This window comes from Henckelia pumila, chromosome 2 (genome assembly GCF_033568475.1).
Source record: "Henckelia pumila isolate YLH828 chromosome 2, ASM3356847v2, whole genome shotgun sequence".
Lineage (NCBI taxonomy): Eukaryota > Viridiplantae > Streptophyta > Magnoliopsida > Lamiales > Gesneriaceae > Henckelia > Henckelia pumila.
In genome coordinates this window covers 171,749,549-171,766,155 of record NC_133121.1, presented here as the reverse complement: position 1 = coordinate 171,766,155, position 16,607 = coordinate 171,749,549, and the positions used below count along the sequence as shown (strand labels likewise).

The 16,607-nt window shown below is 34.1% G+C and overlaps 1 protein-coding gene across 6 annotated transcripts; it reads left to right on the top strand.

Moving 5' to 3' along the window:
• Positions 1–572: 572 nt before the first annotated feature.
• LOC140880150 (filament-like plant protein 4) lies at positions 573–7,459 on the top strand. 6 transcript variants are annotated; one of them, XM_073284321.1, is made up of 6 exons: positions 573–708; positions 2,474–2,605; positions 2,720–2,948; positions 3,031–5,422; positions 6,090–6,135; positions 6,790–7,459. In XM_073284321.1, exons 2-6 carry the CDS (start codon positions 2,480–2,482, stop codon positions 7,210–7,212), a joined length of 3,216 nt encoding a protein of 1,071 aa, XP_073140422.1. In that variant the 5' UTR covers positions 573–708; positions 2,474–2,479; the 3' UTR covers positions 7,213–7,459. The 6 variants fall into 6 exon arrangements, with proteins under 6 accessions (XP_073140422.1, XP_073140424.1, XP_073140426.1 ...); XM_073284323.1 differs by lacking the exon at positions 573–708 and adding an exon at positions 751–1,060; XM_073284325.1 differs by lacking the exon at positions 573–708 and adding an exon at positions 1,151–1,575.
• Positions 7,460–16,607: the final 9,148 nt, after the last annotated feature.

The window sequence follows — 16,607 nt, the reverse complement described above, 5'->3', positions numbered from 1 at the left end:
TTCTTTTTTAAAATTTTTAATAAATATTTTAAAACTTAATCGATTTCAAGTTATTTTTAATGTATCTCAAGATTAGGTAATTTTTGAAGTTAAACCTATGATAATAATATAGAGATAATAATCTAATATGATAAAATAAATAAATAAAAAATGATAGTTAATATAGTATTTAATATAATTGATAAAATAACAGTTTGTTTGATTTGATTGATTAAAATTTTAAAAAATAACAAAATTTGAATAATATTATTTATTAAGTGTAATATAATTATTTATATTCAATATTTGTTTGATATAAAATAAATAATTAATGATTTAATTGATATAAGTTAAAAAAAATAAATAGATAAATAAATAATAAGCAAACATGAAATTAGATCAATAATATCTCACTTCAAAGGACCATTTAAAAATTAAAAAAAAAAATTTAATGTTTTCGGCCAACGTGTTCCCAGCAAATAACCATTTTCAATGAACTTTTATTATTATTATTATTTATTTATTAAAGCTCCTGAATTTAAATAGGCCGTTGTTTTCTTTCTTTGGAGCCTTTCAACTTCTAAGCAACACCAAACATTAATCTCCCCCGCCAAGTCCCCACTCTCTACTCTATCCGCTACGCATTTTCGACGAGTTGTGATTGTGATTGTGATTGTGATTGTGATTGTGATTGTTTTGAATTGAATTGAATCGCTCACTGCATTGTTGGTACGTGTGGTGTGTGCGTATGTGTTGATGGATTAATCTTCCGATGCATCTAATTTTACTTTTTTGATGAATATTTTGGTGTTTTTGATTCAGATGAAATGAAGTCTGTGGCTCGTTTTTTGTTTGCTTTAAGTTTTGGTTTATTTGTCAAAAATGGCTCTGTCTTCTTCGATTATTCACATTTGAAAATTTTATTTTACTATGCTTCATAAAGTTGAGAGAGCATTTCGCAGTTTTACTCAAATCCTCTGCCAGTGTATCTTCTTCAATTTATTTCTGGGTCTGTGTTGGCCGGGGCGTCTCCTCTTTGCTTCTGAGCTGTGGTTCTGTTTCAGAATTCAGAGCACTTTTTGTAATTTAAGCCACTTTAGTTATGTTGTGTACTTGCGTTGTCTCATTTGATTTCGATATAGTTTGGTGTATTATTAAGGCTTGTTGGTGTGATTTTTCATTGTTTTGTTTTTGTTCCACTTCATTCATGGATTCAAGTATTTTGCAAGATGAATTTGCTACCCAATTTGGTTTCTTTATTTGTTTTTGTTTTAGTTGTCTGGAAATCTATGAATGGTCAACTGTGGTTTGCATAATTTGGACATGGAATTTTACCCTCTACTTGTAAAATCAAGAATATATATGTTCCTTGTACTGCGATCATAGCTTGTAAAGCATACCATGATTTTCAATTATGTCAGGTTTTGTTGTTGGATTCAATAATTGAAGGTGGATACAATAATGCGATCTGATTGTGATTTATTTTCTTATTCAGAAGTGACACGATAATCCAAATTTTGGCATTATGAGACGGAGACTTTCTGGATTAGAATTTTCTTTTTGTATGTGAAAGATAGTAGGAACTTCTTAGATATAGTAGTATATTTTGATTATTTCTGGTGGCCTGTCTTTTTCTTTATCTTCAAGGGCAAATTTTAAAGTAAGCAGGTAGTTGGTGGCATTAAAATATAATTGATGTATGTGTTTTTAGAATATGTACTGATGATTTGAGGGAAATATCTTGTCTTTGTTTACCTGTCCTCCATTATCTGTTTTTTATGTTAATATAATGGTGAATTTTTTTTATGAGTCCTGTCTTTTCCATAATTGCAACTCTTTGAATCGTTTGTAATAAGGTATGAACAACCATGCACATAATATCCTTTGATATCGAGGTGTTATGACCCCACATCGATATTTCAACAAATTGTGGAGTTGTCGATAATCTTTTGTGTTTGGACTCACTTGTCGAGGCTATATCTTGCTTGTTCGAAAAGATTAAAAATAGCTGAAGCTTTTTTCACTATGTACCTCATGACTATTCATACTAAGCTTCATTTTCTGATGTGTGGCCTTGTGCGCGCTAATTGCAATGAAACTAAAGTACTGTTTCAGGATTTTTGGCATGTTTTATGACTGGATTCACTTTGTAGCACCGATCACTTCTAATTTCCCAGCAACTTGTCAAGTAAAAACTTTGATAAATGAAAAGATTTAAACACAATGGTAATCTTGTCAAAACTTTGAATCCTGACAAGGGCTCTCGTATATAATTTTCATAAACTTGGGTTTGAAATTGGGTTACTGATATTGTAATACGATTGCACCGGATACTCAAAAAAGACTGAAGTTTTGTTGCTGTGGCATGACTTTCCGTTGTTTCCTTTTGGTCATGATTGAGTGTGCCTTTCACTGTTTGAGTGATATATAAATATATATATATAATCTAGAATATAGTTTTAGCTTACACTACTCGTCTTTTTTGTATCAACAGCTTTAAATGGATAAAAGGAGTTGGCCTTGGAAAAAGAAGTCATCTGATAAACTGGAAATAGAGAAAACTCTTGCTACTGCATTAGCCTCCTCTACTGGTGTTTCAGATGTTGTTGCTACTCAAATAGACAAGGTTTTTGATCTATTCTTATATTTATGTAGAGACCAAGAGGAGCAAAACTTCCAAGTCTTAGCATCTTTCCAACCTCACTATGCCTTACATATGTGTTACTGTGCTATACTACAGGCTAAGCAGGGCAACAATAAAAAGTCAAAATATGTTCAAATGTCAATGGAATCATATGCACATCTAACTGGATTGGAGGATGAAGTTAAGTCGTATGCGGAAAAGGTCAAGGCCTTAGAGGATGAATTAACCGAATTGAAAGAAAAAATATCCGAAGCCCAATCAGAAACAAGCAATAAAGAAATCATGATGAAACAACACGCTAAAGTTGCGGAAGAAGCTATCTCAGGTTTAAAGATGTTTTTTTTATGTTAACTTTCTTAAGAGCACAGAAAATAATATCATCAAACCTAAGTGTTCATTTTGCATAGGTTGGGAAAAGGCAGAGGCAGAGGCTGCGACATTTAAAAATCATCTGGAATCTGTAACACTGCTAAAAAATACTGCAGAAGATCGTGCCTCACATTTAGATGGTGCTTTCAAGGAATGTATGAGACAGATACGAAATTTGAAGGAGGAACATGATAAAAAACTGCATGAAGTAGTTCTCAACAAGACCAAGGTATTTGACAAAATGAAGGTCGAGCTTGAATTGAAAATATCCAATCTAGACCAAGAAATAATGAGGTCTGCTGCCAAAAATACTGCGGTCTCACAATCTTTGCAAGAGCGCTCTAACATGCTGATCAAGCTAAATGAAGAGAAATTACAAGCTGAGGCCGAGATAGAAATTCTGAAGAGTAATATTGAATCCTGCGAAAAGGAAGTGAATTCACTCAAGTACGAACTTCATATTGCTAGGAAAGAGGTGGAAATTCGCAATGAGGAAAAGAATATGAGTGTGCGGTCTGCAGAAGCAGCAAACAGGCAGCACCTGGATGGAGTGAAGAAAATTGCAAAGCTTGAAGCAGAGTGTCAAAGATTACGAGGTCTTGTTCGGAAGAAATTGCCTGGTCCAGCTGCGGTAGCACAGATGAAACTTGAAGTTGAAAACATGAGTCGGGATCATAGTGAGACTCGCTTAAGGAGATCTCCAGCAAGGACTCCTCGTCATCCATCCCAACTGTCTGAATTTTCCCTTGACAATACACCGAAATATCAGAAAAACTATGAGATTCTAACTGAACGCCTACTGGAGATGGAGGAAGAAAGAATCATGTTGAAGGAAGCACTTGCAAAGCGTAACAGTGAATTGTCAGCTTCTAGGAGTTTGTTTGCCCAGACAGCTAACAAGCTTCAAAGTTTAGAACCACATCTGCAAGCGAATGATGAACAGAAAGGTCTTTTGAGATCTAATTCTCCAGTACCAATTCAAAATTTTCATAATCACAATGTTCGTAATCCCTCTAGTTTTACCTCCATGTCAGAAGATGGAAATGATGATAATGTAAGTTGTGTTCATTCATGGCCTACTTCAGTCATTTCTGAGGGTTTGAAAAATGAAAAGAATGTTGATAGTCAACACAAGTCAGATGATAAAAATCACCTGGCCTTAATGGATGACTTTTTGGAGATGGAGAAATTAGCATATCTATCAAATGGATCAGTTTCTAATACAGATGCATCAGGTAATGCATCCGAAATAATAGACCATGAAGCTTTACTTGAAGTGTCTAGGGACATCAACCCTCCATCTGGGGAGGAACATATAACTGTTGCAGACGTGAAGCTGGAAGCTGGTCCACCCATCTTTGTTAAGTTCCAATCAGAAATATCTATGGTATTTGAGTTGTTGTCCAAGGAAAAAGACATGGAAAAAGCTGTTGAAGGCATTAGACATATTATGCAGGATATGCACAAGTCTTCGCATAACATGACAGTGAATTCTGATGTTGAAGTTGAGCATTGTCCTGGCACAATGAGTGATATTAAGATTCTTGGCGAGGAAGCAATGACCACAGGAACAAAGGGTGTATCTTTGTCTGAAAATGATGACTCTTTTACTGAAACTACACAAGTAATTAATAAAGAATTGGAAATTGCTATCTCTCAGATTTATGACTTTATAATGGTTCTTGCGGAAGAGGCTAGGAACGCCCAAGGAACAGCATCTTCTAGTGGAGATGAATTGAATAAGAAACTCGATATCTTCATTGAAAAATACAGTGATGCTACGAAAAGTAGGATCAATCCTATTGATTTTGTTCTAGGCATTTCTCATGTATTAAGCAAAGCAAGTGAACTGCATTTCAGTGTCCTTGGATTCAAAAATTTTGAATTGGAAACTGGCCCTTCTGACTGTATAGACAAGATTGCATTACCTGAGAACACAACAGCTGTCGACTCAACAGGGGATAGGTGTACAAATGGGTGTGCACACTTTCCTGATTCCACATCTGATCCTGATGTTACACATGATGGGAGTCTTGTTCCAACCTCGGAATCAACAGCCACCTCTTGTAAGTGCTCTGTGGAGGAGATTGAACAACTGAAATTGGAAAGAGATAATTTTGCAGTTGATCTTCGTAGGTGCATGGAGAACTTTGAGAGCTGCAAGTCTCAGTTGCTGGATACAGAGAAGCTTTTCTCGGAGGTTAAGTCACAATTAATATCAGCTCAAAAGGCTAACAGCTTGGCTGAGACACGGCTCAAATGCATGGCAGAATCATACGAATCACTTGAAACAAAGGCAGAAGAATTACGAACAAAAGTAAATCTCCTACAAGGGAAAATAGAGAGTTTGGATAATGAGCTGCAAGAGGAGAGAAAAAGTCATCAAGATGCACTTACCAGATGCAAAGATCTTCAAGAACAACTGCAAAGGTATTAAATATTAATTCTCCTCAAGTAGGTTTTCTCCACCAGTTTTGTTTCTGAATCAGTGAATTGGATGAAAAAGATAGCTATATATATCCTTTTCTTGAATGGCTTGATTAATGATCATTTATGCCGTTAATATACATACACCTCAGGAGCTAGGTTTGTAGAACGAGCATTTAGGTTACAAACATGATCTTTTTATTATTATTTTTTTTTATCTCTAAAGTAAATCGAATTGTAAATAGTCTTAGATGGTTTTTTTAAATTGTTTCTATGCGGTTTTACTCTTTAGAAAAACTGAATCAAGAAACCATGCTCAATGCCATCCCAGGTTGTCTTTACAGATGCAGACTCATGATTTTTTTTCCTCATGGTTAAGAATTTCTGTTCTTGTTGAAGATTAGTTCTTTTCTTATTTCCATGAAGCACAACCAAATTAAGATTCCTAAAAGAAGTTAGAAGGGAAAAAGAGTATGAAAGGAAAAAGCAACCAAACAAGAAAACTACTTGACTCCACGTTACGTTGTGTTGTAAAATGCTTTGGTGGTTTTGAACCACCTGACTTGAATATATGTATGCATTAAAACTAGAATCTTGCTAAATATTTTTGGTTATCTGTGTTGCTTTGTTGTTCAAATGCTGTGAACTAAGCCTGATGTTTTAATGTCAGGATTGATTGTTGTCCAATGGCCATTAGGGAAGACAACATTAACCAGGTAAGATTGTTAGTCTGTCTTATTTTCACTATAATGGAGCTATCTCACTTTCTCAGTTTGTAAACATCGCAACAGATGCACTATTAAAGTTTTGCTTGCATATAGTTGCTTTCATAATTATACTCAAAGTAATTTTGCTTCTAAGTTGGGTTCATAGAAAATCATCTTGTAATAGTTTCCTGAAAATATCTTTTTGTACTCGTTCTATAGTTATCTTGAAGATTCTTCTCAATGATCGGGACGAAAGCAGCAAGAAAATTTGCAACAAACTACAAAAAACAAATTTTTCCCCCACATAAAGTCTATTTTATTTTATGTTCTTGGGATGCTGTAGTTTAAAATTAACGTCATCTTATTTTTAATCAGCTCGAGTTTTTTGAACCATTGGTTTCCAACATTGTATGAGAGAGGAGGTCCTATGTTCAAATCTGCTGTCACTATTCTGTTTGATATTTTAATTAGTCGCTCTCCGTATATCTTTGGCCCTTTGTTGCCTAAATTCCTACAAAACGAATGGACCTTGGATGTCTAGTTTTGGCACTCTTTTCTGCGTGCCATCCAAATAACCGAGGAATGTTATAGGCGTATTTCTTATGGGCGTTTGGGACTAGTATTTCAGAGATAAGACTTTTAACATCACTTTTCTTTCATCAGGAGAAGGAATTGGCAGCTGCAGCAGAAAAGCTGGCCGAGTGTCAAGAAACCATATTTCTTCTTGATAAGCAGTTGAAAGCCATGCGTCCACGAACAGACTCTCTCAGCTCACCAAATTACAGCGGGAGGATTCAGAAAGGTGAATTCACCATTGAAGATCCAATTGTAAGTGGCTTGAATTTACCAGACCGAGATTCATCAGAAATGGATACGGCCTCTTCATTTCATATGCTCGAAGCAGGCTCTGAGTCCTTTGATGCATTCGACTACCCGATGAGTCCATCAAGATCACCAGTATCAAACCATTACAAACATCGTCCCACAAGTTCTGGATCATCTTCGGGTTCATCTACTTCCACACCAGATAAACAAACTCGCGGATTAAGTAGATTCTTTTCCTCTAAAGGGAAGAATGGTCAGTAGTTCCAGCATTCGTTCACTAGCAGTTTGATAGGATGCAACAAAGATGCAGCGAATGCGAATTCGAGCTATCTTTGTAAATAATAATGATGAAGACCTTTGCCCAATCCCCATATTTGTAATTTGGTGTACTTTGATGTTGGATTTTACCAGTTTTGTGATATCGTAGTCCAATCGGCTCGCCCAACTACATACCGAAACGATTGGAGCGTGGAGATATTAACTGGTGGCTCAACTATGGGACGGATGATCGTCAGTCCAACACATAAATAGGCTTGGATCTAACTCATCCCAAAAGCTAACTCAAAAAGGAAGGTTTGTTTGTCTTTGTCTATATTGGACTTTCAACATATTTACTCAATCGACGTGGAACACAACTCACCCACCAACAATTTTAAACAATTAAACTAGTGTTGTCGGTTTACATATTACATGCTTTTAGCATGTATAATATAATATATTTAAAAAAAAATGTATAATACAATAATGTTTTGCTTACAATTTTACACGAATAAAAGTTACTCTTACTGATACATTTTTTTATGAGCTTTCTAAATATTTGGGTTGTGTTTGGATCTAGTAATTTGAAGTCAAATTATTTAAAATTTATTATAATCCTTTAAATGCTTTTGATATTCTTCGAATTGAATTTAGATAGTATTTGGTATTGCTTATTGGAAACAATCCCTAACACTATCTAAAGATATTAATATTTGATATTTATTTAAATTTTTTTTTCAAATTAATTTTTTCCATTATTGTTGAATCACTAGTCTTTAAGAATGTAACATGGTGTAATTTAACATATTTGTAATTTAAAGTTTACCTTATAGGTTATTTTTACATTCTCAAAACGTGTTAAAAAAAACAAGTAGATAACATATCGGTAAACCTTTAAGCTTAACGCGATTATCTGTAAACCACGTCAGGTGGATAAACTTAAGCAACATATCTTCCTACGAAAACTCGACCAAGAAAGTGTAGATTAGTAAAATCGAACTCTACTCGTGTGCTCCAACTACTCTAACATCTCGTGGAAGCGAGATCTATACATTTATACCGCTTCTTATTCCATGCATTAGGTTTCAAGTTGCAATCAAATATTTACTTAAAATTTAACCTTCACCAACCAAATATGGGATAATTAAGTTACAATAGCGATTCAAAAAATGCTCTACTTTTTATTATAATTTATTCAAAAATAAAAAATGTCTATTCGTTTTATATTAAAAGTGGAAAAAATAACCATAGTTTATATAAAGTAAGAATAACCGAAAAAAAAAAAAGAGAGAGAAAATAGGTGTATGCCACTTGTCACTTGTGAGATATCTAGCTATGACAGGAATCAATCGAATTTCATATTTGGAATGAAAATTAATATTTTTCATGTAAAAATAAATATTATTTTTCATGAGATGGTAGGATTTAATATTCATTTCACAAAATTAACCCGTGAGATGATCTTATTGGAGATTTAAATTATTTTTTTTAAATAGCAATATTTGTTCAAAATATTTTTCCTCTTACGAGGGAATGAGGTAGGAATGAAATGAACATTCTCATCTCAGTTACTACAATCATGTTTGTTTTGGATTTGGAATGAAAATGTCCATTCTCATTGGAATGACTATTCTCATATTCATGGGAATAGCCATTCCATCCATTTTAGATAGGAATGGTCATTCACACTCCTAATTTTACTCCATTTATAAAATTCTTACCTTATTTAGTTTAATAAAGTACCTAAAATAATAAACATAATAATAATATTATTATCAAATTAATTTACTACCTTTATAAATATAGAATTATTAATGAATAATGATAATAATATTAATAAATAAACAAATAAAACGTTTACTTAATAATAATGTATATTATAAAATATATAACTAACATTATATTTCATTAAAAAATAATTTTTTAATAAATAAAATAATAATAATAATTATTATTATTATTATTATTACTAAATTCAGATTAATAATTATATTAGTTTTATTGTAAAGATAATTTTATAATGATTAATAGGCTATAAATAGTTATATTTTTTTTATTGTTTTTAAATAATAATTATAATAAATATTTTTTTAACCTATAATAAATATTTTTGAGTAGCTACTATTTTGGATTTTAATGAAAACAATATTTGATAATTTAAAATAATCCGATTCTATTACGATTTTATCTTTCTGGTATCAATCATTTGAATGAAATAAACTTATCATTCCATTCCTATTCGTATTTCATTCCAAAGTTGATTTTATTCCAACTCTATTTCATTCAAGTATACCAATCATGCCCTTAATTCGAAATGTTTTATGTGAGCAAAATGATCAGACTGCAATGCTCAGTTATTGTATATTCTAAACGATTTAAATTTCAATATTATTTTGAATAATAAATTTAGATATTACGATAGATATATGTTCGACCTATATATATATATATATACATCTATTATCTATCTATTATATATCTATTATCTATCTATCTATCTATCTATTATCTATATAAAAAAGTGAATAAAAGGGCAAAGTTTTACGATTGTGAATTTACAATTTTGCCCTTTAATTCAATCTTTTATTTACGTTGTTAACGGGAAAGTCTATGCCACCCCAAGGGCACTTGGGGTGGGGTGGCAATCCGTGATTGGTTAAATTTAGTAGGTCCCACGTGGGGCCCACTGATTTTAACCAATCATACTCTGCCACGCCACCCCAAGGGCCACGCCCTTGGGGTGGCATAGACTTTCTCTCTAACAACATATGTACAAGGGTATAAAAGTAAATATGTATACACATTTCATCTATAATAGAGGGATATAAAAGCAAACATACATTAATCAATAATTAATTAGTATAATAATATATTATGATTATTATTTTTGTTGGCTATTAAGACAAAATTAAGTACACGAAATTATATGGGTCGCCGTTTCGGAAATGAGAAGCGCCAGGTTTCTGAAGGTTTGCAGATCTTCTTTAATCTAACTATTATTATTATTATTATTATTGTTGAAAAATATATTATTTTATTATTGTTGAATATTGAATTTTGAATATTGAGTTGTAAAATGTTGAAAATTAGTGTGTGATGATGTAGATGATGATATATTAATTTTTGAACTAATCTCAAATGTGGATCTATAAATAGGTCTTCATTTGTGATGAATAACACAATTGAATTGAGAGAGAAAATTTTGTGAAGTGTAGAGTTTGATATATTTTGAGTTTTGGAGTTTTTACTTTTTACCATAAATTTTTAATTTTTCACAACACGTTATCAGCACGATCGCTCGAAAGTTCTCTATAATTTCCGACGCTCCAAAATACAAAGAGAAGACAAAAATATTCAACAAGTAAGTATATTTATTTTATTTTGTTTATATATTTTTATGTATATATATTAATATATAATTTTATGTTATTATATAAAATATTGTCTAGGACACCGACCTTATAATAACGTGATATGATATATATTTATTATTATATATACTAACTATATTAATATATAATTTCATGTTATTATATAAAAGGCTGTCTATGACACTGAACTTATAATAACGTGATATGATATATATTTATTATTATATATACTAAATATATTAATATATAATTTCATGCTATTATATAAAAGGATGTCTATGACACTGACCTTATAATAACGTAATATGATATATATTTATTATGTATACTAACTGTATTAATATATAATTTCATGTTATTATATAAAAGGTTGTCTATGACACTGATCTTATAATAACGTGATATGATATATATTATTGTGTATTATAAACTAATCATATTCGTATAATCTCATATTATTATATAAAAGGTTGTCTATGACACCGAACTTATAATAATGTGTTATGATATACATAATTATTTAATTATGATTATCATTATATGCATCACATGATTATCACGAATTTTTATTCTACACATACTCGATTTTTTCCTTACCCCCAACGGTCACAAACGGTAACAAAACGGCTATTTTTTGCCCTATAAATATGTTCACCCAAACTCATTTTCAATCACAGCAAAATTCACTCTTTTTTCTCAAAATAATTTCTCCTCACTTTTTTTGAAGATGAAGATGATGGCGTTTATAAGGCTATTTTTCATATCAACTATGATCATCATGCTCACGAGTCTTGTACTCACCGGCGATTATCCACCGCACACTTTTCATCTATTTTTAAACATACTTGTACTCGTCGTTTATCCATTATTTTGTATTGTCATATTAATGAAAATTAACTTATAAAATGCATTGTTATTTTTCTAGTACCACCATGTCAAATTTGGCAAAGCTTAAATTCGATGCTCTCGATATCACTAGAAAAGAACAAAGAATTGTTAATGAGAAATCATAAATCCCGACCCAATGTATCTACGGCATTTCCAGAAGCAAATGTCGTAAGTAAAAAATGAAAACCAAAATCAAAGGCATAAACTAGATTTTGGTCGAGGTCGAGGATGTGGTCATGAACGTGGACGTAGAAATGATCGAGGTCGTGGTTACGGTCGTGGATATGAAAATAATCAAAATAGTTACTTCAATAACTAATCTCAGAAGAACGTCACGAACCACCCAAAAAGGCAGCATGAAAATATGAGTGAAAATAAAAATCACTCAAAAAGATATGAGAGTGTTTGTTATAAATGTGGCACTTCAAGACATTGGTCACATACCCCTGAGCACTTATGTAAGCTCTTTAAAGTATCGATAAAGGGGAAAGAAAAAGAGATCAATCTTGTTGAAAACAGTAACCATTTAAGTGGTTCAACTTATTTCAATGCTGCCGATTTTTCAAATGATTTCGAGAACATTGATTAATATATTGGTGGGACTTAAATGTAACATGCTATATTTTTCATGCATTCTTATGAAACATGCTATATTTTGCATATATATATATATATATATATATATTATCCTTGATTTTGTTTATTGCATAATTTCTTTTGAAGTTCAAAATGGAAAACGGTATGAGCAAAGCTAAACAAGGAAATAATCTCATGGAAGTTTGAATACCCGATAGTGGTACAACACACACTATTCTTCGAGATAAAAGATATTTCTTGGAATTAAAACCAACAAAAACAATGGTGAATACAATATCAGGTCTTGTAGACTTGATTGAAGGTTGTGGAAAAACACATTTTTTGTTACCTAATGGTACAAAAGTTTTGATAAATGATGTTTTATATTCACCAGAATCAAAGAGAAATTTGTTGAGTTTTAATGACATATACTCTAATGAGTATGATACTGAGACGATAACTGATGAAAATCAGAAATATATGTGTCTTACCACATATAAATCAGGAAAGAAATATGTGGTTGAAAAATTATCAATGCTCCCTACTGGATTGCATTATACATATATAAGGCCAATCGAATCAAATATGATGGTTAATAGTTCTTCAATATTAACCAATTGGCATGATCGATTGGGACATCCTGGTTCAATAATGATGCGAAGAATTATTGAAAATACACATGGTCATCCATTGAAAGACCAGAAGATCTTTCAGAATAATAAGTTTTAATGTAAAGCATGTTCTTTTGGAAAACTTATTATAAGACCATCGTCAGCTAAAATCCAAACAGAATCACCCATATTTCTTGAACGTCTTCAGGGTGATATTTGTGGGCCAATTCATCCACCATGTGGACCATTTCGATACTTTATGATAATGATCGATGCTTCTAGCAGATGGTCACATGTATGCTTATTGTCAACTCGGAATGTGGCATTTGCAAGATTAATGGCTCAAATAATAAAATTAAAGAATCAATTTCCCGATTATACAATCAAGAAAATAAGACTTGATAATGCTGGAGAATTTACTTCCCAAACTTTCAATGACTATTGTATGTCAATGAGAATTACTGTTGAACATCCTGTTGCTCATGTTCATACACATAATGGATTAGCTGAATCATTGATTAAACATCTACAACTAATTTTTAGACCAATGATTATGAGAACAAAACTCCTTATTTCTATATGGGGACATCAAATTTTACATGCTGCGACATTAATTCACATCAGACCATAAGAAAGGTATGCAGAGTATCCAGATGTTTGCGATACTATCTGAGCCAGCGTTGTATTCGAGGGTTCTGGATGCTCAGATGTCTGATTCAAAGACCCAGCATTTAGCTCGCCTATCTAACGAGGGTAGCTCATCTGGATTTCACTATCAGTCAGATGGTTTTCTGTGTTTGTCTGGTAGGCTTGTGATTCCACAGGATGAAGAGTTGCGAGAGGAGATCTTGTCTCAGGCACATCGCACCAAGTTGAGTATTCATCCGGGAAGTAACAAGATGTACAAAGATCTACGTACTCAGTTTTGGTGGAAGGGGATGAAACGCAGCGTGTATCAGTATGTCTCGAGATGTTTGGTGTGTCAGCAGGTCAAGGCAGAACACCGACGACCTGGAGGTTTGCTTCACAGTTTGCCTATTCCTGAGTGGAAATGGGAGTTTATCACGATGGATTTTTTGACCCATTTGCCGATGTCCTCGAGGAATTGTGATGCTATCTGGGTTGTGGTGGACCGATTCACCAAGTCAGCGCATTTCATCGCCTATAGTCGAGAGTACTCTGTGGATCGCATGGCACGTCTGTATGTTCAGGAGATCGTTCGACTTCATGGAGTGCCTGTGAGCATTGTCAGCGATCGAGACCCCAGGTTCACTTCTAGGTTCTGGGGGAGTGTTCAACGTGCGATGGGTACTACTCTCAGTTTGAGTATTGCCTATCATCCGGAGACAGATGGTCAGTCAGAGCGCACTATCCGTACTTTGGAGGATATGCTTCGAGCTTGCGTTATGGATTTTGGTTCAGCCTGGCAGGATCATTTGTCATTGATCGAGTTTGCGTACAACAATAACTATCATACTAGCATTGGGATGACACCTTTTGAGGCATTGTACGGACGATGTTGTTGTACTCCACTCTTCTGGGAAGAAGTGGGGGAGAGACAGGCTGAGGGACCGGAGTTTATTCAGCAGGCAGTAGATATTGTTGATCAGATCAAGAAACGGATTAAGACTACACAGGATCGTCAGGCCAGCTATGCTAACACTAAGCGTAGGCCTTTGCAGTTTGATGTCGGGTAGAAAGTGTTTCTAAGAGTGTCACATTTCCGCAGAATTCTCAGATTTGGCCTTAAGGGCAAGTTGTCTCCCAGATTTATCAGTCCGTTTGAGATCTTGGAGAACATTGACGATTTGGCTTATCGTTTGGCTTTGCCACCGTATCTGTCCAGTATTCACAACGTGTTCCACGTATCTCTGTTGCGACGGTATGTGGCAGATCCGTCTCATATTCTGCAGCGGTCTGAAGTTCAAGTGGATAAGGATTTGACCTATGTTGAAAGACCTATTCGTATCCTGGACCATAAAGATAAGGTCTTGCGCAACAAGGTCATTCCTTTGGTTTTAGTACAGTGGCAACACCGAGACGCTGAGGAAGCTACTTGGGAGCTCGAAAGCAGGATGCGTAAAGAATATCCTGAGTTGTTTTGATTTCATTTTGAGTTGTAATCAGTTGTGAACTCTGTAATCGTTTAGTTGAATAAAGAATGTTTGGATTGTTGTTTTACATTCGGTACTTAAGATCGGATTTCGAGGATGAAATATCTTAAGTGGAGGAGAATGTAGTAACCCGTATCCAGAATTAACGATTTACAAGTAATTAATAATACGATCATGTTTAGATGTAATAAAACGTGATTAAGGGAGTCCCAGATGGATTGGCAGAGTTCGGAAATGGATTCGGAACGCTCGATAATGGTAAGAGGGTTGTCAGGTTCGAAGGCTCCGTTGGTGAGTTCGGACGGTCCGAAGTCCGAGTTCGGACGGTCCGAAGAGTTGTTCGGATGCTCCGATCGTGCTGCCGACAATTGTCATGGATGACGTCATTATGCTGATGTAAGCAATGATGTAATATTGGGTTCGGACGATCCGAACATGTTCGGAGGCTCCGAAGTCCAGTTCGGACGATCCGAACTCCGTCTATAAATAGGGGGTGCCGAGCTCACATTTGAGTGAACCAATTCCTCTCTTCTCTCTCGATTCCTTAGCCTTCCAGCTCAGATCTAGGGAGTTCTAGGCGTCCCGTTGGGAATCCGGAAGTGGCATAGCAGTCCAGGCATTGTAGCGAAGCTGTGGCCTAGTTTTGAGGCATTCGACAGCAAAGGACTAACGACGAACGAAGGTATAGCTTTTGCTTCCTAAAAATATTTAGGAGTATGCTTTAGCTTAGTTAAGGCTTTTAGAGCGCTATAATGATAGTAGTATCATTTGGCAGTGTAGCGTGGATTATAGGCGTGGACCTAGGGCTGATAGCACTTGCCTAGTATTTGAGGTACGAAAGTACTGTTCGAGATATCCTGACTGAGTATGCATGTATTATGTGACTGCATGATTTTATATGCCATTGATTTATGCTGCATTCATTTTCATATTGAGCTATCTCGTTCGAGATGTCTGTTAGTAGGGTTCTACCCTATCGTGTTAGTGGTTGGACTTCCATCGATTTGGGTCCGGCATATCCACTGTTATTTTGGTATGGGTGCCACCTCCTGCAGCGATGGCACAACGTGCTACATACCAGGGCCCGGTCTGTCTCTGTTATCTGATCCTTGACCTCGAGTTTATAGGGAGTTCACTTTGCATGCATGTATACTCATACTCTTGTGCTGAGCATTTTATGCTCACGTCTCGTACTCTGTGTTTCTGGACACCCTATTTCATGGGGCAGGTTTGCGATTGGACGAGGCGGGTGGATCCAAGAGGGGCTAGGCAGTGGTTGATCAGCTGGAGCTTCGTTTAGGTTTTATTCTGTTGTTTTGGGTTTATACAGCTATTCGATTTGGTTGTACATTATTTTGGATATTATTAGATTCCTTTTCTTGGGATTGTATATAATGTTATGGTTTCCGCAGTTGAATTCTGATTTCTGTTTAATTAAGTTAATTGCATGCCTAAGTTCTGTTTAGTAGGTGATCCGGGTAAGGGTCACTACAACGTATCAACCTGTGGAAAACAGAGAAAATCGTAGGAGAGAGAGCCAACGTACACGTTAAATTTGAAATTTAACCAATCGCATTAATTAGAATATATAATTATTTTTTTATTTTATTTTTCATAAAGTACAATAATTAGTTAAGTCTAAATTAAGATTAATGTATTTTTAATCAAGATGGAGGTCACGGACTTAAAATTTTTTTTTTTAAGTCATTTGACCAAAATTGAAGACCAAATAAGGTCATTTTTTTAAATGGTCCTCCAAACATAATGGGGTAAACTTGTTTTTTTAATTTGATTATTTATCAATTGAACCATTTACTATAATTTTTATATCAATTTAA